This window comes from Mangifera indica, chromosome 14, assembly GCF_011075055.1.
Source record: "Mangifera indica cultivar Alphonso chromosome 14, CATAS_Mindica_2.1, whole genome shotgun sequence".
NCBI classification, from domain to species: Eukaryota; Viridiplantae; Streptophyta; class Magnoliopsida; order Sapindales; family Anacardiaceae; genus Mangifera; species Mangifera indica.
The window spans coordinates 5,147,303-5,167,622 of record NC_058150.1 but is presented as its reverse complement, the minus strand read 5'-3'; the positions used below and the strand labels follow the sequence as shown (position 1 = coordinate 5,167,622).

The 20,320-nt window shown below is 31.5% G+C and overlaps 3 protein-coding genes across 4 annotated transcripts; 1 reads left to right on the top strand and 2 right to left on the bottom strand.

Annotated features, from left to right (window-relative positions):
- Positions 1 to 343: 343 nt before the first annotated feature.
- LOC123195921 (fasciclin-like arabinogalactan protein 13) lies at positions 344 to 1,435 on the bottom strand. Its single transcript, XM_044609784.1, has one exon. The coding sequence runs from the start codon at positions 1,308 to 1,310 to the stop codon at positions 570 to 572; it is 741 nt and encodes a 246-aa protein (XP_044465719.1). The 5' UTR covers positions 1,311 to 1,435; the 3' UTR covers positions 344 to 569.
- A 2,788-nt stretch (positions 1,436 to 4,223) lies between these two features.
- On the top strand, positions 4,224 to 7,309 carry LOC123196821. 2 transcript variants are annotated; one of them, XM_044610951.1, is made up of 2 exons: positions 4,224 to 5,071; positions 6,711 to 6,856. In XM_044610951.1, exons 1-2 carry the CDS (start codon positions 4,413 to 4,415, stop codon positions 6,769 to 6,771), a joined length of 720 nt encoding a protein of 239 aa, XP_044466886.1. In that variant the 5' UTR covers positions 4,224 to 4,412; the 3' UTR covers positions 6,772 to 6,856. The 2 variants fall into 2 exon arrangements, with proteins under 2 accessions (XP_044466886.1, XP_044466887.1); XM_044610952.1 differs by lacking the exon at positions 6,711 to 6,856 and adding an exon at positions 6,866 to 7,309 and having other exon boundaries at positions 4,260 to 5,071.
- An 11,174-nt stretch (positions 7,310 to 18,483) lies between these two features.
- LOC123196433 (trans-resveratrol di-O-methyltransferase-like) lies at positions 18,484 to 19,928 on the bottom strand. The gene is made up of 2 exons (XM_044610463.1): positions 19,088 to 19,928; positions 18,484 to 18,977 (listed from the first exon to the last, which is right to left on the bottom strand). Exons 1-2 carry the CDS (start codon positions 19,865 to 19,867, stop codon positions 18,675 to 18,677), a joined length of 1,083 nt encoding a protein of 360 aa, XP_044466398.1. The 5' UTR covers positions 19,868 to 19,928; the 3' UTR covers positions 18,484 to 18,674.
- Positions 19,929 to 20,320: the final 392 nt, after the last annotated feature.

The window sequence follows — 20,320 nt, the reverse complement described above, 5'->3', positions numbered from 1 at the left end:
CATTAACCCGATGGACGGAGCCTGAGTCGGCCTGCCCGGCCTATTAACACCACTAGTTGGAGCAATGGACCTTCATATGATTGTTATCTATTGGTTCTTCAGTAGAGACTTATGCGATTAGTTTTCTGTATTTTCTTTGGCTTCTCCCTGGTAAATTCTGGACAACATAAAAAATGAATAACACGAATCAGGCCACTGACAGCGTGAGCAGTTGCAACTATTCCTGATATTTTTTCTCAGGACCAGAACTTTGAAGAAATAATAGTGATCATAAGATGACAAAAGTTTCGTCGTCTTTTCCATACTTTGATGGTAACCATCGGAGTGCTTGAAAGGCCAGAAGTGAAGTAATTAAAGCTTGAAACTGGGATTGCATATCATGAAGGTAAACAAATTTAAAGCAAAATAAAGTAATACAAATAGTGACATGGATAGCTAAATTACATACACGAGGATTCTCCAAATGCCCAAACAGCCCATAATCTTTTCTAAAAAATAACGAATAAAATAGAAAAAAAAAAAAAAAACACCGACAACAAAGCCTTATCTCTTCAGTCTCGCACTTGTATTCAAGATAGAACACCCATGCAAAACAATGAAAGCCCACCAACCAACCCTACTCCCACATTAATTCTCCCACTAGAACTTTTAGTATCCTCAGATGTAGGTCCGGAGGATGCTGCCGTCGCACTGTTGGAGCTGCTTAGAGGTGTTTTTGAAGACGGCACCGGAGCTGCAGATGGAGGCTTAACTCCAAACAGTGCAGTAGGCAACAAAACCTGGTCCACTTGGTAAATAGCCAAAGGAAACTCCTGCCTTAGAGCATTGTTAACCTGTGTCTCAACAATCCCAGTTGATACATTCACTTGGTTTGCTTGGCCGGTGAAGTTTAGCCCCCAGGATCCACCGTCAGAACTAGAGGCCTGAGTCCAAACAGGGTTGCTCACCAATAAAAGATCCTTCAATTTGTAAAACTTTGGCAGTAAATGGTATTGAACAAGCTGTACTTGTTCCTTGTCAGTGAGACCGTTGATGCTACCGGCTTTGAGGTTGTTGAAGGCGTTATCAGTGGGGGCAAAGACGGTCATGCCTTGGTTCGAGTTGTTGATTTGGTTTTCTATTTGGTTTGCAGCCTGGGTGGAGGTTAAGAGTTTAATGAAAGTGGTGAACTGGCCACCTTTGTCAAGAATGCCAGTGATGTTGATGGGACCAGCGGGGGCCGGGGCGGGGGCAGTTTGGGCTTGGATTAGAGGAGACAGAAGGAGGAGAATGAGAGGAGTTAGGGTTAGCAGAGGAGTAGTGGAAGCCATGGTGAAGTGAAGTGTTGACGATTGTTGTGTGCCGTGGAGAATGGAGTTGGAGTGAAGGGGATTTTATGGGATAAGTTTAGATGTGAGGAGGGTGAGACTTCGTTGCTGGAATGAGCTGGCTATAGCCTTAACCTAAGACAAAACTTATTTTAACAAACAGAAAAAAAATTATAATAAAATAAATAAAAAATATATATTATTTATATAATTAATCATAATTATTAGTATTATATGATATATGATATCTATCTTATAATATAATATAATATATTAAAAAAATATACATATCCCACGATATGATTTAATACATATAAAAAATAATATATATTTTAATGTATATCAAATTAGTATGATACAATAGATTATATAATACAATATACATTATACGATACGTTATATATTATTGACATATATTGATACAAATTTCAAAAAAAAATCATATAGTAAATATGTATATGAAATTTTGTGATAAGATAATTTAAAAGAAAAATTATATCTTCTAATAGAATATAATACACGAGAAAAAAAAAAAAGATTTTCCATATAGGAAAACATCCACATGCGATATTAAATTCATTAATAAATGAACTTGAAGGAAAAACAAAATTAGGTTAGCAAGTTTATATTTATTGTTGTTGGCAAAGCTTAATTATTTTATTGGATGGGGGGTATAGCGTAGTGGCAGGAAGCCCTTCGCAGCTGGCTATACAATGATTGAATAATGTCATATAACATGGATTACATCAACATTTCAACTAATCTAAATTGAAAAAAAAAGTATGGATGGATTTGGCAAATTTTAAGTGTTGATTGCCCAATATTATTAGCTAATTTTGATCCCCAAATGCGAATAAAAACAAAGGTCAATTATGGACTATAGTGATCCACATGCCCCTTATTTTCATTAATGTTAAAATCACAAATGTTACAGTCTATACGTATCCACAAGGCCAACCGCATAATGCACTATCTATTGTCTTATAATGATGAACAAAAAGAACAATGTAATTGTCCCAGTTTGGCAGGCTGGCATGGCGTGGCGTGTCATGCTGGAATGAATTGGATACCACCATCAAGATATGCCACATAAATGTTTGATAGCAAGGAGGAACGACTATTTCCCCGTGAACCATACGAAATTAACAAATTGTTAACTTTGACGTAAAAAAAAAAAAATGACACTCTCTCTCTTTCCGTTGGATATAAATAATTAGTAAAATTCTTTAATTTTTTAAATAAATACACTGAAAAAATAAAATTACTTTTTATTACCTTAAATACTTATTAAAGTTAAGTGTAACATTATATCCCCAAACTTTATTACACACATTTAGCACTTACGACCTTTTAATCACACCAAACAAGTGTGAGTTTAATTGGAGTTGCATTGAAATGGTGTAATTCCAACGAAAATCACTAGAATTGCACAATGTGATTTTACTTGAAATTGCTTGAGATTATAGTGTGGTTATGATTGAAATCACACCAAAATTATATTGGAATGGTGCGATTTCATGTAACTGTGACATCCTTAATCCAATAGATTAACCCATTGTCAAAATATTTTCTACTCTGGACACATGGTCCAATATGGTTTGTTTTTAACTTATTAAATCCTTACATATTTAACTGATATAAAATACATAGACAGAGTACAAACATATCCAATATCTCTTCTGTACTTTATTGATGTAAAATTTGTCTAAGAGTATCACAGTGATACTAGATGAAATCATATCAAAACGGTGCAATTTTGATTTAATTATACTATTTTGACACAATTTTGACTAAATCGTTCTATTTTGGTGCGGTTTCAATTGAATAATACCATTTCAGTGTGATAATATATGTAATTACAAGTTCGGGACTAATTAAAGTTAGGATTAAAGTTTTGATTTCTTTAACTAAATATAAGAGTTTAAGTAATAAATTTTTAAGCTAATAAAAAAATAAATTTTATTTATATTTATATATTTTGTAAAGTGATAAAAATATATTTTAACTATTAAAAAAATATAATTTTCAACGTAAAATTTAAAAAAAAAAATGTCATTTTTCAACTTTAAAAATAACAACTTGCCATTGAGGAATAGTTCATGTGAGAAATAAGTACAACAATAATCGCTATGTTACCAATTATGTTTCTATCACATTTTATTCTTATTTAAATAATTAATTTTATTTCTAGCAAACTTTCATGATACGTGATTGCCTGATTAGGAGTGTATGGTTTGGATTATAAATTTTACAAAAAAAAAAAAAAAGTTTAGTTCGGATTATGATTTGGGCATTTTCCAATTAAATTGAAACAAACCAAGCCGCCCAAATTTTCATAGATCAGACCAATACCAATTTGGATTGTGCACACCCTTGCGCATAATGGGATAACTTTGAAATTTGATTAACATAGAGAGAGATTGACCAATTAATGGGCAGATTGTGAAGGTCTAAAATACCCGATCCAATCCAGTGGGTCAGAATCTGCATTTTGGATTGATTAATGCGCCCATGTTTCTTGGGCCGAACTACTTGAAATTTGTCTGTCAAATTCCGCCGGCAGTCTTTATATTACGACTCACAAAATAAAATTTTAAGGGAAAGAGACGTAATCCATAAGCTATCATTTTCACAAATTTCATTTTAATTTTCTATTAGAAGGCAGGTCAAGTACTCATCATAAGAATAATTTACTATTTTTTTAATACAATAAATTTATTCTAAAAAATTGTAAAGCTGTGGGGTATGTCGAATTTTGTATTTAATATATTAATATTAATTAAAATGTTATTTTAAAAAAAATCAATTAAAATGGGTGATAATTACAGTAAGTTTCCCCCCTTAGTAAGGAAGATCTAAAAATTGAAAGAGAGAAAGTTTGTGGCTGCGAGTAAAATAAAAACACCTCCGCTAAGATCTCGCCACGTAGGCATGGAACTTCGCCCACCATCCAATTTTTAGAATCTGAAACTTCGCCCATTGCTTTCCCTTGGCTGCTGGTTTGTATTTCCCCCAGAATCAAACCCCACCCCACCGCCACATTTTCATAACATCAATACATCTCAAATCTCCATTTCAATCTCTTCGTTTTTGGAGTTGCAGTGGATGGCAAGAACCAACAAGTACACCTCCATCAACTTCAATCACGTTCTAGAAAAAAAAATATCTCCCGCAACCAACTCATCTAAACAACCTTCCTCTTCTTCTTATTCTTCCATCGCTTCTTCAAATGGTAGTAACAAGGCTCTGTTACCTTCCTCCAGAACCAATGGCCGCATGCTTTTTCTTACCAAACCTACTGCCAAACCCGTAACCTCAATCTTGCCTTCCCCTCCTTCGTCTCAGCAGCAGCCACAGACTACTCCTTCTCAAATTCCTGATCCACCACCGGCGGATTCGGTTTCTGACCCTATTTCTCTGCGACCTCTTGGACGAACGGGGACGGGCTCAGAGTCTTTTGTGCCTGTTGTTGTTCCGGAGAGGGAGAAGGAAGTTAGTTCGGTTGTTGTGTCACCAAAACTGAACAAATTTGTGCCGCCGCATCTTAGACCGGGTTTTGCAGGCAAGGAGGAGAGACCCACTCCGGAGATTGTGCGGACGAGGGAGTCGGGTCAAAGGCATTTTGGATCTCTAAGTCGGTATAAAGATGATGAGCGGCCCAAGTCGGGTGGATATGAGAGGACAAGGAGAGGTGGCGAGTCGGATCTGGGTTTGCTAAATCGACCGAGATCGAGTGGGAATCGACGTAGTTATACTGAACCATGGTATGTGGTTTTTATTATATTATTTATTTGGGTTAATTTTAGCTTAGAAATTACGTTGTGTCGGTTTTCATTAATGTTTTATTGTTGAGATTTCACTTTTTGCTTCGTTGTTGAGTAATAATTTTGATTTATATGGGCTTTCGTTTGTGTTTAATAATGGTTTGTTAGATTGTGCCATGCGATCTTTATAAATTTGTAGCCTTGTATCTTCAGGCATTCATGTGTCATTTATTTTCAATTTATTAAAGTATTGATCTTTGTCTGCACATTTATGAATTGTCTTAGTCCTACACTACTTTTCTTGGCTTTTCTTTGAATGATGCTGGCATTTTCATCTTGCAGACTCATTTTTTTACTATTATATTATCGCTCATCCTTATCGGTATCCCATTAGTTGGAATTTTATTGATCTTGTTATTCATGATGACTAAAAACTTGCATACTTTGTGATTTTGTTTGCATTATGGTCTTGTTTAAGAGTATTCCTATATGATTTAGTTTGGTAAGTCAATTAAAACCAACCTTGAATGATGCTTTAGAAGATGGTCTTTGAAAATCTAATTTTGGGATCCTATGTAACGTTCACAATTAGATTTTAGAGTTTATAAAGCTTAAGGTAGAATCCATTTTATGAAATCAGTTTCATGGTTTTTGATGTTGCCAGTATACAGTATATAAGATATCAGCGACAGTAGGATTTGCATGGTTTGAATTTTTTTCTGACAGGAACTCATGTTATATTATTACAAGTTACCAATTTCATATTGGTAAGCTGTAAAAATTAGGAGTCATTCTATGCTTCTACCTTTTGCAGGTGCATAGACATGGACATGCTTTCAGTCTTAAAAATCTAGGGAGAAGAAGACTCCTATGCACACATACATACATCTATATTAACTATTATTGCTTTTTTTTTTTTAAGAGCAATAGAAAGTGAAATGTGGATCAAGCTTGTTATTATATAAAATTTTAACCAATTAGAAAAAAAATTGCAGTAGTAATACGACACATTAATCAAATGGAAGCATTAGATGATTGCTGTGTTTTACATCTAAGTAGCGATGATTAATTTTTTATGGTATTTGTCCCCCTTGTAATTTTATATGTATAAAAGGGGAGAAATCTTGTTGATGATTAAGATATTTCTTCAGATGGTGAAATTATGTTACGTTTTGATTGAAAAATGTTTCAGATAGTTTTGACCAAAACACGTAATTGTAGTTTTCCTTAGTATTTCATATTGAAATTAGTCAGTTTGTTGGGTCTGAAATTTCTTTTCCAGGTCATAAATCTTGAACTGTTCTCCTACCGAAATCGTTAGTATCTAATGCATATCATGTAATAATTCATAGATGAAGCTCTTATATGACAACCACTTGATGATTTTTCACCAATTTGTATATATCATGTTTTTGGCAATGTTGTCAGCAGTATTTTTTTTTGGGTTTTCTTTTGGTTGGATGCGCTTTTGGTGTCTGTGAAATAATACAAAAATTTAATTGGACAGTGCAAATTAAAGAGTTCTTTATTCAAATTATACGAAATCTGGAATGAATTGCCTTCTCATTGTAATAATACTAATGTTGGATTTGTTGTACCTGCTGGATGATTCTGACAATCTTCATGTTAAACCTGATAGTATAAAGCATCTTGCTGGGATGACAAGACATTATCATTGCAGTGGATATGTAAAAGATTGAATTCAATTTTGGACTTGGTTACTTAGCTTTGGATTCTCTCCCTGCTGGACGATGGAATATTTGTTATAACTGTTAACAATTTTTTTTTTTCCAGAAAATGTTGGAAGGGAATCTGTTTCCTGAGAGTGGATGTGAACTTTCCTGAAACAATGGATGGATTCACTCCTTACTGTGATCAGCTGCGTCATTTGATAGTCTGAATTGCGGAACTTTTTGGAGATAAGTCAAATTTCAATTAATGGAAAACCGGGTGGAACTTGTCGCAACTTCTAAATCCAAATTACAGAATTAGATCAAAGTTTGTAATTTTGTGATGAAGGAGGGGTTTATGAAGGCTCCAGTCCCATTCATTACTTGGGTAATTAGCTCTTCTTTTCTGTTTAAACAGACCAGAGTAGCTGTGGACGCTAGAATTTACTTGTGTGATTTTTCATGTTTAATTGTTGTATTTGTTCCAAGGGGGAGCATTATGTACGTAGGCTGTACTCCAGATATTTCTGTTTCATTGCGTCTTTATCAATGGATTTTTATTCCCACATTCTCTTCCTTTTTCTTTGGTTTTGAAACGTGTTGATGTCCATTCTTTCTTGGTCTCTATTATTTCCTTGATTCCTTATAATTATTCTATTAATTTCGACTGCCCAGTTATCATTATCAGTCATCACCATTTTCATGCCCCAGACCTTACCTGGCATAATTCTTGTTGGTGTACAAATTTTTGCATCGATAGAAACATTTCGTTTTTTCAAATTATCTAAATTTGTTTAGTAGATTAAATCAAAAAGCTTAGAAAGCTTTGTTCCAAAACAAAGAATAAGGTTAAAGAACTGATATTCAAAAGGTCATTAAGTCCATCAATTGCCTGTTACAAGTTCATTAGTTCACAATGACAACAATGCTGTTTTTAACCACTTTAGATCAACAAGCAAAGATTTTGTTGTTTAAGAAGGCTGAATGACTATTTCCATCTGGACTGTGATGTAGCAATAATTTTCCACACTTGAAAAGTCTATTTGCGCATCTTTTATCCATTTTTATTAATGAAAATTGGTACGAGGGAGAATACGAAGGTTAATTTTTTCTCTTCCTTTCTTATTCTTCTCTTCTTCTCTCCATCACCTCTCTTCTTTAGAATCAAAATTTTCTTTTATCTTCAATCACGCTCTCTTTATCTGTCTCTCACCTAACTTTCATAATCGCTCATCAACCCAATTACATAATAAAAACATTTCTCAATCCAATAAAACTATATATATAAACAATAACATGTCGTAATATGATTGAATGTTATTTTATCTTTAATTTTTAATTATCCAATTATATAGTGACACATTATTATTTATATATAAAATTATGTATATAGTATTATTCTTACCGATTATAAGAATTAAAATTTATTACAACCATCTCATGAAATGCCACAAACCAAAAGAAATTTAAAGCCTCGATAAGCTCCAAATACATTAACCAGTTTCTCCTCATTACTAGAGTTGGGCCAGAAATCTTGTTATATGGAAACTGGATTAAGCTTGGACTGAGCCCAGGAAAGGGTAAGCCTAAGCCAGGCTATAGGCTAAGGAAGCAGGTGCCGAGCTTGGCCCCAGGGATAACGGCCCTTGAGAGCAGGCTCAACTATAAAAAGAATGAAAAAATTAATTAAATTACTATAATACCCCAATGGTTAAAATTTAATGATAATTATTTTTAATTCCAACACTCAATATGAGTCACATGACCGAAGGCTGAAGGAAAGTGCAAAAAGGACTTTTCGCTTTTTTGCACCGTCCATCCCGTGCCCCATAATTATTTGGAACCCCAACACCTTTCATTCTATCATTTACCCCCAACCCTTTTAATTCTTTACAAAACATTCTCGTATCAAGTTTCTCGACTCTCAAACTCTCTCTAATTCATTAAATTTCTCTTAATTTATATTCTTTATTTCATTTCTTGATTATTTTATTAATTTTAGTATTAATTTAAATTATAACAACTTTATTATAGTATTTTATATTTTAGCTTTCTTTTACAAAATTCATAATAGATTCTTGAAATTATAGAGTCAAAGGATCTTCTTTTTCTCAATTTGATATTGATAATTGTTATGTTCTTTTTACTCTAACAACCCAAGAAATGGACGTTTGATATATTTTTATTCTTTTAGCCTAAAAATCTAAATATTGTAATTCAAAATACAAAGTGAGATCCTTTTTAAATTTCTTGATGCGAGTTCTCTTGTGATACCAATGTTATTCTTCATTGACTTTTCTCTTCGATTCAGCTCCATTGATTGTTGTTGAGTTAAGAGCTATTGAATGGGATGCGGGAAGTGTTTCTCCTATATGCTTAACTCTCCACTTATCAATATCAAAGTGTCAAGAGACACAACAAAGCTTCCCATCGTAAGTTGTTGTACATTTAACCACCTTCTCCTAAGAGACATGAGAGACATAAAGTAGTCATGTTTGTCAAGTTTACAAGTCCAACGAGCATTCCTTTTGATAAACTAAGGGCGATTATAGCATTAATGTCTTTAAACATTAAAGGAATGTAACCTCATAAATAACAAACTAGCTCCAATTGTTTATAAGTGTTATCCATTGAATGTCAAACCTTACCATTAGATGAATGACTTCGATCATCTCGTCTAATATAAGCAAACAACAAGCCAATTTGAGATACAAAATAATAGGTCAAATTGAAAAGGTGGGAGCCCATTATGTTGATTGAAGAGTTACAAGCATCGCGGTGTACTCCATCACCTTCTTTTGAGAGTCCCAGAGGGCATTCAGTGGTCATGAATTGGTGGCTGTTGGGCAATTGTGGCTGCCTATCTCATCATCAGTTGAGAAGGAAACACCACTAGGTTTGCAAGCCTTGGGGACTAAAAATGTTTTCCCAAAGTGTCACTTTGATACAACTAAACGTGACGTTTTGGGCTCTTAGATGTTGTTCTGGGAGCTAGCAAGGCTTGTGTATCAACAATTGACTCATTGCTCTCGTTGGGATTGAGTGCAAAGATCAGTACTACGTGGTTTGGATGTCCTTAAACTTGAGTCTTGTTGTCACGTATAGTATACTAATAGTATCCTGTGTTGATCATGCAACAATGAAGAGATCATGATGGCATAAGAAATATATGTACAATCCGGTACTTCCATCAATTTTACATGCCATTCCCCTTGATCCATGCGGTTTTGTCACATCTATTTAAACATGTCTATTCATTTTTCTTGTGAAATTATAAATAATCGATTTGACAAGGTGTGATTCAAATGCTTAAGACTGACACTTTGACCATTGCATTATTGGATATGTAAAGTCGTCTTGAATTATTAATGGTGAATTGATTTATGTGTGGCTGAGGTCGTGATGGTTAGGGGTGGAGCTTGGTCTGCTTGTGATGGAGACCGGTTGGGATTGGAGGATTCATTTGGTATTGTTGTAGCTCTTCTAAATAACACCTTCCTCCTCCAAGTAATTCAGGCCAAATCGTAATACAATTTTAATTGTTTTCTTTATAAGGATGTTTCATGTAATCTATTAAAAATTAACGGTCAAATTGGTAATTGGTATAATAATCAAATCGTATATCATATCATATATTAAAAACTTAATTTTTCACATTAAATATTATATTATATCGTATAATATAATTTTTAAAAAATAAAATAATAAAAAATTTTAATTAACATACCACCAGTTTAAAAAAATATCCTCTTTACCATCCCATTATAGTATCTTCTTTGGCCCGATGCTACCATTTTGACGTTATAAATTATATATGCACCATGAATGGGTTATTAAAAAAAAAAAAATCAATAAACAAGATTTGCAGGATTGTCTTTGTGATAAAAATCTCTTCATGAATTCTAGTTAATTCTTCCACGTGTGCTAAAGAAAATAATACAACTAATTTAGCATTAAAATGTCACCAAATTATATTAATGAACTTTCCATTCTAGTTTGCAGATGTCGTATAGGTGTTGATCGTCATATTGTTAATGAAAAAGAATTATGATATATTAGTAAAAAATTAAATTATCATAATACTTTTAATTATTTTATATTTTTAAATTATTATAATATTATAAAATAACAAAAGATAAAAATATTTGTATAGATATTAAATTTGTATTAATATCCTTTTTCTTTTTTAGATGATTTGGTAAATCTCCATCTCTGTTATTGTTGTAACCCTTAAGATGACAAATCACCCTCTCTTCTGCACCCATCATCACTTATCCATTAGTTGCATGTTTAGTTAATCTTAACGACCACTAATACCACCATCAAGCCACCACCCTTTTACCATGACAAACCACACCACGCTTTTAACCTTGCAAGCTACCTTTCTTTTGCACATACCATCTCTCACCCCTCGATTACATGCAACTTTGTCCAATCCACCCCTTCATTATCCCAACCAATGGCACCCATAACCTTGATTGACTGTTGTTGTCACTTCCCTTACTCGTGGTTTCAGTCTTTTCATTACCAACTTCATTAGAGTCAACATTTCTAATGTTGAGATCTTTTCTTATGGTGGGATTTGTTTTGATAGTTTATATATGAGATTTGTTTTGATAATTGGAAAAGAGTGTGGAGTTTGTGGGATGTTGAATGGTTACAATTGTGGCAATAGTGCGAAAGTGGTGGCAATGGTAAAATTTCAATAAAAAAAGTGGCAGACGTATTGTTGGAGTTTCCAAAATTGAATAGTAATGACTAAATTACAAGTTTCTAAACCTATAAATAAAGTCAATCATATTTAAAAAATTAAGGTGAGATATGGAAAATGTTATTCTTTTTATTTTTCTCAAAATTTTCGGATGACAAAATTATTATTTTGTCTTTATAATATCATTTTTTAAAATAAATTAGATCTTGGATGAAAAAAATGTGTTAGGGTCAAACCTTGAGTGAAAAAATGTGAATCACTCTACAAAATATTATAACTTTAATGAATATATTTATGCGGTCTACCCCATATACTCCTTTGCTATCATAAAAGCATAGACAAATAAATTTGGCCCAATGACTTATTCTCACTCAAAAATTAGTGTTTTCCCAAGTTCTCATCTATTAATTTTGGAAAACTTAAACACCTACCTATCTGTTAATTTTTATAATTAGTATCAAAGATAAAATTATCATTTAACAAAAATATTTAAAAGAACTAAAATTTTAATCACATTTCCCTCTTAGAATTAGGTTTAAAAATATAACAATTCCCCCTCAGGGTTTGAAAAATCACCAAGTCCCCCCCTAAGGTTTCGATGGCAACTTTCTGGAGATAATTTATTCTCTTGTAGTCGACATTTAATCTCTCTTCCGATTGTCTCCCCGCCATTTTCATTTCAAACGAAGATGACTCGTCATTTTCGTCCAAGACGAAGACGATAGGAAGACGACTAAGAGATATCGAAAGGGAGAAAGAAGTTGGGAGGGACAAGAAACACCGATAGTTAGAGAAGAGATTGTTGTCGGAGAGTTGCCATTGAAACCCTATGGGGGAAATGGTAATTTTTCAAACCTTGGGTAGGTGAAAAATTGTTAGATTTTTAAACCTAGGGGGAAAATGTGATAAATTTTTAGTTTTTTTAAATATTTTTGCTAAATAGCAATTTTACCCCTGATACTAACTGCAAAAATTAACATATGAATAGTTGTTTGAGTTTTTTAAAATTAATAGATGAAAACATGGAAAAAAACACTAATCTTTAGGTGGGAATAAGCCCTTTGGCCAATAAAATTTTAATTGATTGAGTTCAAAATGTTAGTTCTTGTCTAATTATAATGTTCCAAATATTAATTACACAATTAACTCCAGAAAGGATATGCATGCAAATGGACTTGTTTAATTTTGGTTCTAGGTCACTTGAAAATTGTTATTAATCTCGAAAGTTGATAATACGATTTTTCAAAAGTACCAAAAACTTTAACATTATCTTAGATTGCTTAATCAAACAAATTATTATACAATAAATTCTATCTTGGAGTATTTTATGAGAAACAACTAGCTACAAAACCAGTAATTTGTGCCTCCGCATGCCGATATTTTCTCATTTAGAGAATACAATAAACCAGTTGACATTCTTTTTGTATCACTTGTCCATAATAGAAAGTATTAACTTCCTATTGTTATATCATCTTCACCATGTAACAAATTAGGAAGTTATCATTTGAATTTGAATTTCGAAACATATTTGATAAGATTGTAACTCAATCTTTACACCAAGGCTAAGTGGGTATACAATAGACCTACTTATGTGTATCATTATGTGATTGGATATTATTTTATCCATAATTCAAAATCACTGAATCATATAATTTTATTGGTCTTTTTATCATGTAAATATATAAAATTGTTCAAGGGAAAATGAGAATACAAAGGGAGAAGAGAGGAAAAGAAGAGACATAATATACAACTTTGCATAACCAAGATTTTATATTTTGGATTAGATAAACATCATTGTAAGTTAGACAAGAAGACTCCCAAAGAAATCCAACAACTCTCTTCAAAACCATTTCCAAGATTGAATTCTTCTTAGGATATCTCAATTGTATATTATATTCATGTCAAAATATTCTTTCAGAACTACTGATACTATAACCGTGAATGTTGACTTTTGAGTAACTAGCTAAACTATATCAAAAACCACATTATGTCCATTTCACTTTGAATTTATTTTTTCTCTCATTGTAATGGATATCAAGATTAAGTAACTAATCCTTATTACCCTATTATATTTTGTCTTGTGCAAGACCGTAAATTATACACATCAATTAATGAAGAAAAGTCTCATTAATAGTTTGGCGCTACAAGGAAGGCATTTGCCAAACATGCTAATGTATAATCAAGCTTTAACAAATTGCTCCCATGTCTTTCCAAGGGTGAACAAAGTTCTTGACATGTTGATCTTAGGCAAAGCATTATTTTTAGAACTTTCTATGAAAAAATTCTAAGAAAGACCTCAAATGATCATATTCCCATACCCATACTGAAGTAGCCTACATATGGCTTGCAACATGAAGGGGCCAAAACTCAGCTTATTAGCGTCTCTCGAGGTCTAGAGTTTAACCTGCCAATACTAGACAATAGAAGTTACAAAGATACCCAATTATGATGTGCGTCTAATTTTTTGGTGCAAAGATCACCCTTGACATCAAACAACATGCTCTCTTCCATCGCTTATCATTTCCCAGCACATAAGCTTACTCAAATTGTCACTTCAATTAGGTATGTACAACTTATGCTATGAGTTTATGACTCACGATACTGATTCTCAACATGTCATCCTTACCACATATAAGAAAATAAATGCCACTCTCATAGCAACATTAGGGACATTAATCCCTTTAAAATGATTAATCGCCTTAAAGAAATCATTATAGATCTCGTCAGAATCTTATAATATATACTAGACAACATACGTTACAAATGAGTTTAAACTGATAATATATATATAGGCCAAAGGACTATTTCCCACCCAAAGTATGCAGTTTTCTCAAGTTTTTTCCCGTTAACTTTGAAATTTCTATTTACCCACCTGTGACAGGTTAAAATTAACGGTTTCAAGGGTAAAATCGTTATTTTGTCTGTATTATTAAAAATAAACTTAAATTTGATTTTTTCCCCCCTAAACCCTAAAAACTAACATTTCTCCAACCCAAGTTTTAAAAAATAGCATTTACCCCCCTAGGGTTTTCAATTTTTCAGAGTTAGGGGAAAAATGTTGTTTTTTAAAACTTGAGTTGGAGGAAAATTGTTAGTTTTTAAAATTTTAGAAAAAAAAATAAGATAAATTTTTCAAGGTTTAGGGTTCCGTTAATTTTAACAATTCATAGGTGGGTAAATAAGATTTTCAAAGTTAATGGGGGGAAACTTGAGAAAGCCACATACTTTGGGTGGGAAATAGTCCTTTGGCCTATCTATATATATTTTTATATTTTACAAACTGCAAAATTAATATTTGCTTGTTTAAACTAATATATGAATTTTAATTATCACTAAAAAAAAAAAAAAGACCTTTTAAAACTTATAAGGTCGGAAAGTATGATTACAACAATTCTTAGGCAAGAGATATCGTTATCTTAATTATAGTACTCATTAAGGAGACAATTAAAATGTGAATACATATACTATATCTCTGTTGAAATATTTGGTCCCTCAGTAGAGTAGGATAACTCACCCATGCATAGTCTGACATTAATAATGAAGATTTAAACTTCAACGTGGAAATCATCTTATGATTCTTGCACTTGTAGCCCAAGGATTTGTCAATGTTCATTATAAAGTCCAATGATTCTCGGGGGAAGTTTAAAAGATGCCATTACCACATTTGTAATTGATTAAATGTTGAAAAGGGAGATGACCAAGAAAATGTAATAAATAAAAATCATATGTTGAGTAATATAGTGCATAAATAAAATGTGTTACTTTGTCGGATGGTTGTTGGCCCATGTTACCACAAATGAATAAAATTTTGTGAATAAATAAATCATATAAATTTATCTATATAAATTGAGATAATAGTTTGTATCTTATTGATGTAATTGATTTTTTTTCTCACTTTAAAATTATTTAACCAAATATTATTACTTTAATTTGTATAAATAATAATCTATTTAACTAATATTATGAATTTATTTAACTGGACTTGCCGATGAACCGATTTATTAATGAGATCAAGGCCCAATCCTAATATAAGGACATTAATAATTACAAAATTAAATATAATCTAAATATCGGAGAATAACTATTTTTTATTTAAATTATATGGAAAAATGACAAATTCTCATATTTAAAGTCAAAAAATTACATTTTCACATCTAACTTTAGATACCATTAGTGAAATTTGTTAATTTTTTGAATAATCACACTCAAAAGACAAAAACACCCTTTATTACTTTTAATATTATCAAAATAAAATAACTTCCCCGCCCCTCAAAACAAATTTTTTTAATTTCAAAATAGTTGCCGCATAAATCATACTAGAATAGTGTGATTTTAGCTAAAATCGCACTTAGTTTAATATAATTCAATTAAAATCCCATAATCTTAATATGATTATATTTGAAATTGTACTATCTCGGTGTGATTCCAATTAAGATAGTATTCAATTGTGTTATTTAAATGTCATTACAATTAAAATCGTATTAAAATAATAACCAATGCGATTCCAGTTAGAATTCCTCCTTTTCAATCTGATTTTAATTAGAACAAATTGGTTGTTGATGATAAATATTCGTTGATAATTTATTTAAAATTTGAAATTTTATTTTTTATTAACGGGAATTTAATTGATAAATTTTTAAAGTTAATAAAAATATAATTTATTAATATTTTAAGAATATAAATAATATTTATTTTATAAATTAAAAAGAAAGTTAAAAAATCGTGTGGTCACTGAAATTCTGACACCTGGATGCAACCTATCAATGATCACACATGCAATGGACACAGTGAATTAAATTGTGTGGGACTCTTGAGCAATGCATGTTTAACGATGAAGACATTGAAGGGTGGTACTTCCAAACACATTTGATTTTGAAATTTTGTCACACAGAACTGTCGTCCTTCAATGTCTTCATTACTAAATATATACATAAGTGTCATCTTTCAATGTCTTCATTACTAAATATATATTACTCAAGTGTCCTACACAATTTAATTCTGACACGGCTCTTTGTATCTATCTTTTTTGAGAGTTTGTCTTTCTATCTTCACATTTATAAAGGGTTGAATTAAATCTTTTAACTAAAGAATAATTACAGATAAGAGGATTGAGATGTTAGGAGTTAACTTTTCGTCCTCAATTTTAATGGCTACTTCGTCTTTCTTTGTCATTGTAAAATTAATTAAATTAAAATATTTTAACTGAGCAAAAATTAAATGCATTTATAAGGAAAAATACGGTGTTAAAAATATATGTTACATATGCCATTCTAACTTTATTTTTTTAAGACTCATGAGATATGTGTAATACTTGCAAGTCATTGCACGCAATCGTAAAATTGAGTGTAGGTCAAACTTTCATTATTTACCTTTGGGTCCTCAATTTTGGTTTATTATTGTTTGGCCCTTCATGTAGTCATTCTTTATAGTTAGGTCTATCAATAGTATAACCTTCATCATAATATAATTGGACTCATATTCACTCATCAATCATTCTTAAAATCACGAATATTTGTGTGTGATTCACTTTATATGTTACGAGTCTATAGTCTCAACAATCTATAATATGATATTTATACTAATAATTTGTTGTATTTTATTTAATTCTTTAAGGATATAATTTTTATTTTTAAAACTATCAAGTGGCATATTTACAATTTAAAATTCAAAAGCACCTTTTAAATTTGCTTTTTGAATTTCCAAACCCTTGAAAAGATATCAACACCTCTAACATTTTAAAAAATGATCATTTGTTATCAAATATACTATTATACATCATTTATACACTTATCTAGAAGTATTAGTAGGTCATGTCAGGCCATGGCTTGACTTTATATATATAAGTTGGGTTAAGCCTAAGAGTCACACCATTGTAGGCCTTTGAATCAAGCATACACAAAAAAAAAAGCGTCGACCTACAAGCCAACACTTTTATATGTTAATTAAAAATTAAAAAAATAATTATTTAAATTTACTTATATAAATTTCCTTTCAAATTAATACAACTGAAGATCGTACATAGTAAGATGATTCATAAAATCATATTTTATTTATATTTTTAAATGATATAAATTTATTTTCTATTACTCATTCTCTTATCTAATTATAAAAAACTATTTATTTTACTGGTGACGTCGCAATAGGTTTTTTTTTTCTAACGATATGTTATTAACTTACTCAATATCTGAGTTAAGATACTATTTTTCATACGTTTAACCACCAAAAGAAACCAAGTATCACATGAGTAGTCATCTGATAAGATTTGTTGCATTTTTTCTATTTTGCTTTTACAAATTTATTAATTTTTTAAAAAAAATATTTTGATGGTAAAAATATTAAATATTTTGCTTTTCCAGTCGTATGCCTTAATTAAGTCTCATGTACTAAAAACTTTAGTCAATTAAAAATTAAAATATTAGATTGATTTTGTCATAAGAATTTACGAAGCATGTGTTTGTTTGTCATAAGGATTTTGGATTATTTATGCCAAATTAAAACTCAAATTATTAGTTTTCATAGCTTGAATTTATAACATAAAATTTTATGTAAATATTTTTTAGTATAGATATCATATGTCATCATATGATAAATATAGGGTTAGATTCTCATTGAATTGAACTCGAGTTTTTTTAAGCTTAATCTCGCTAAACTCACTTTAAAGTTGTTTGAATTTAAGTTTATTTGAAGGGAGTTAAACTCGAGTTTGAGTTTGAGTTCAGTTCGATATTGTAGCCAAACAAAAAAAGCTAAAATGATACTATTTTGATACATATTAATCAAAATAATATTGTTTTAATTGATTTGTATTAAAATTCTCTAAACTCACAAGTTTGAGTAGTCAAAAAACCTAAAACTTGAACACAAAAATATTTAACTCTTAGGTTTGAGTTTGCTTAAGCTAAACTCATTTTTAAGTTCGAACAAATTTAACTCAAATTCAATCATAATTAGGTTATTTTATTTTTAATTTAAAATTATTAAATTATATAATAACATATCATTTACATATTTAATTATATAATTAAAAATACTTAAAAATAACATTCTAAATTTATTTCATATAACATTTCCACTCATGTCGTGGACACAAACTAAATTAAAAACAAAGAAATAAAATTGAAGTACAATTTCACCGTGCAACACTCTTGGGAAATTGCAAAACACTGAAGTAAACACTCTGGTCATAACCAGGACAAGTTTCACATAATAGCATGATGACTTCTCAAGGATAAAGCTCAATGAGAGACCTTACGCCTAAAATTGGGTTTACTTCATAACGAGTGAAACCAGCATCTAAGAAAAGTTTGGCCCATTCTCTCTCATCTCGCTCTTTCCCTGTAAGCAACACCATCATTAACATGTCAAAGAAGAGTTGTGTTTCAGTCGATTTATAATCCCTGTCTTTCTTCTCAAACAAAATGTCTATTATGATAACTTTCCCTGTCTTCCCAGTGCTTGTAACTGCTTCCTTACATTTCTTTAGAATCTTCACGCATTCTTCATCATTCCAATCATGTAATATCGACTGCTTATTGGTCAATTTTAGGTGACATCAGTACAATTTTATAAAACAAAAAAAAAGAAAACAAAATAAAAAATATTACGTTGAATATGAGAGTTGTAACTTGAAAATACCTTAAGTAAGATTGCATCTGCAGAAGGAATGACATCAAACATGTTTCCTGCGACATATTTAAGATTTTCATGGCTTTGCATGTTAGAAACGACATGTGGGAGATCAAATACAGTGCATTCCACGTGTGGAAAAGCTTTAACAAAGGCCTTGGCCATAGTTCCTGTGCCACCACCAACATCGATCAACGACTTTAATCCCTTGAACACATGCTCACACTTTTCAATCACCACGCTAATAACTAATCGGGCATCACTAGCCATGGCTTCATTAAATAAATGGTTAATGTTTGGCTTACACGCAGCATACTCCCAAAATTTCATCCCATGAGCTATATCGAAAGGAGTAGAATATTCACCGTTTTGAAACCAAGAGCAGAGATGATTCCATGGTGTTGTTAACACAGGATCGAGCATAGCCATTAGGAAAGGTCTCGCACTCAAGGAGTTGTCCTTAAGGAGGAGTTGTGAAGAAGTGGTTAGACCATAAACATACTCTTCTTCTTCATCATTTTCACCAGTTTTGGTAAGTGTAAAGAAACCAGAGTGAGCTAAAATGCGCATGAGACGGTAGACAAAGATTGTTTTCGAAGGGTGAACTGGTAATGCAGTAACCAACTGGGTAAGGGTCATGGGTTTTCCATGGTTGTGGATAACATCTGGTATGCATAATTGAATGGCACATTTAAGAGACATAGAATTTATGAAGCTAAAAATGTGGTTCCAAACATGAGATTGAGCTTGAAGAAGCTCGTAATCATGTTCTCCACACACCATCTGCATCTTTACGCTATTTTCTAAGATTGATACTCAGCCAATATTTGTTTGTGTAGATTGCACAAGGGTTTGAGGTCTATTTATAAGCTATCGAGGCTAACGTTTGATTTTTTTTTAAGGAGAAAATGAATTTTTTTCAATAAAGCAGCTAGTATCCAGGCGATGCACGTTAGCCATCGGTGATTGGCAGACATTGAATTAAATTGTGTGGGACACCAGCAATGGATAACATAAATAAATAAATAAATAAAAAAATATATATATATATATATATATATATATATATATATATATATATATATGTTAAGCATTAATTCTATTTATTGATGAATTATAATTGTTAACCATCTGTTTTTAAGTCTGATTAAGTTGATTTGGTTTACCCTTCAATATCATCTTCCATCTGGGTGGACAGTCGAAAAAGATGACAATTTTGGTTCCAACCATAACAGATGGTTG

Bases quoted from the DNA above. Each gene is read 5' to 3' on its own strand.
- LOC123195921 (XM_044609784.1), bottom strand. From the start codon at position 1,310: ATGGCTTCCACTACTCCTCTGCTAACCCTAACTCCTCTCATTCTCCTC.
- LOC123196821 (XM_044610951.1), top strand. From the start codon at position 4,413: ATGGCAAGAACCAACAAGTACACCTCCATCAACTTCAATCACGTTCTA. The intron at 5,072-6,710 runs GTATGTGGTTTT...TAAACCTGATAG, and splicing joins CGTAGTTATACTGAACCATG to TATAAAGCATCTTGCTGGGA.
- LOC123196433 (XM_044610463.1), bottom strand. From the start codon at position 19,867: ATGCAGATGGTGTGTGGAGAACATGATTACGAGCTTCTTCAAGCTCAA. The intron at 18,978-19,087 runs GTATTTTCAAGT...ACCAATAAGCAG, and splicing joins CAGATGCAATCTTACTTAAG to TCGATATTACATGATTGGAA.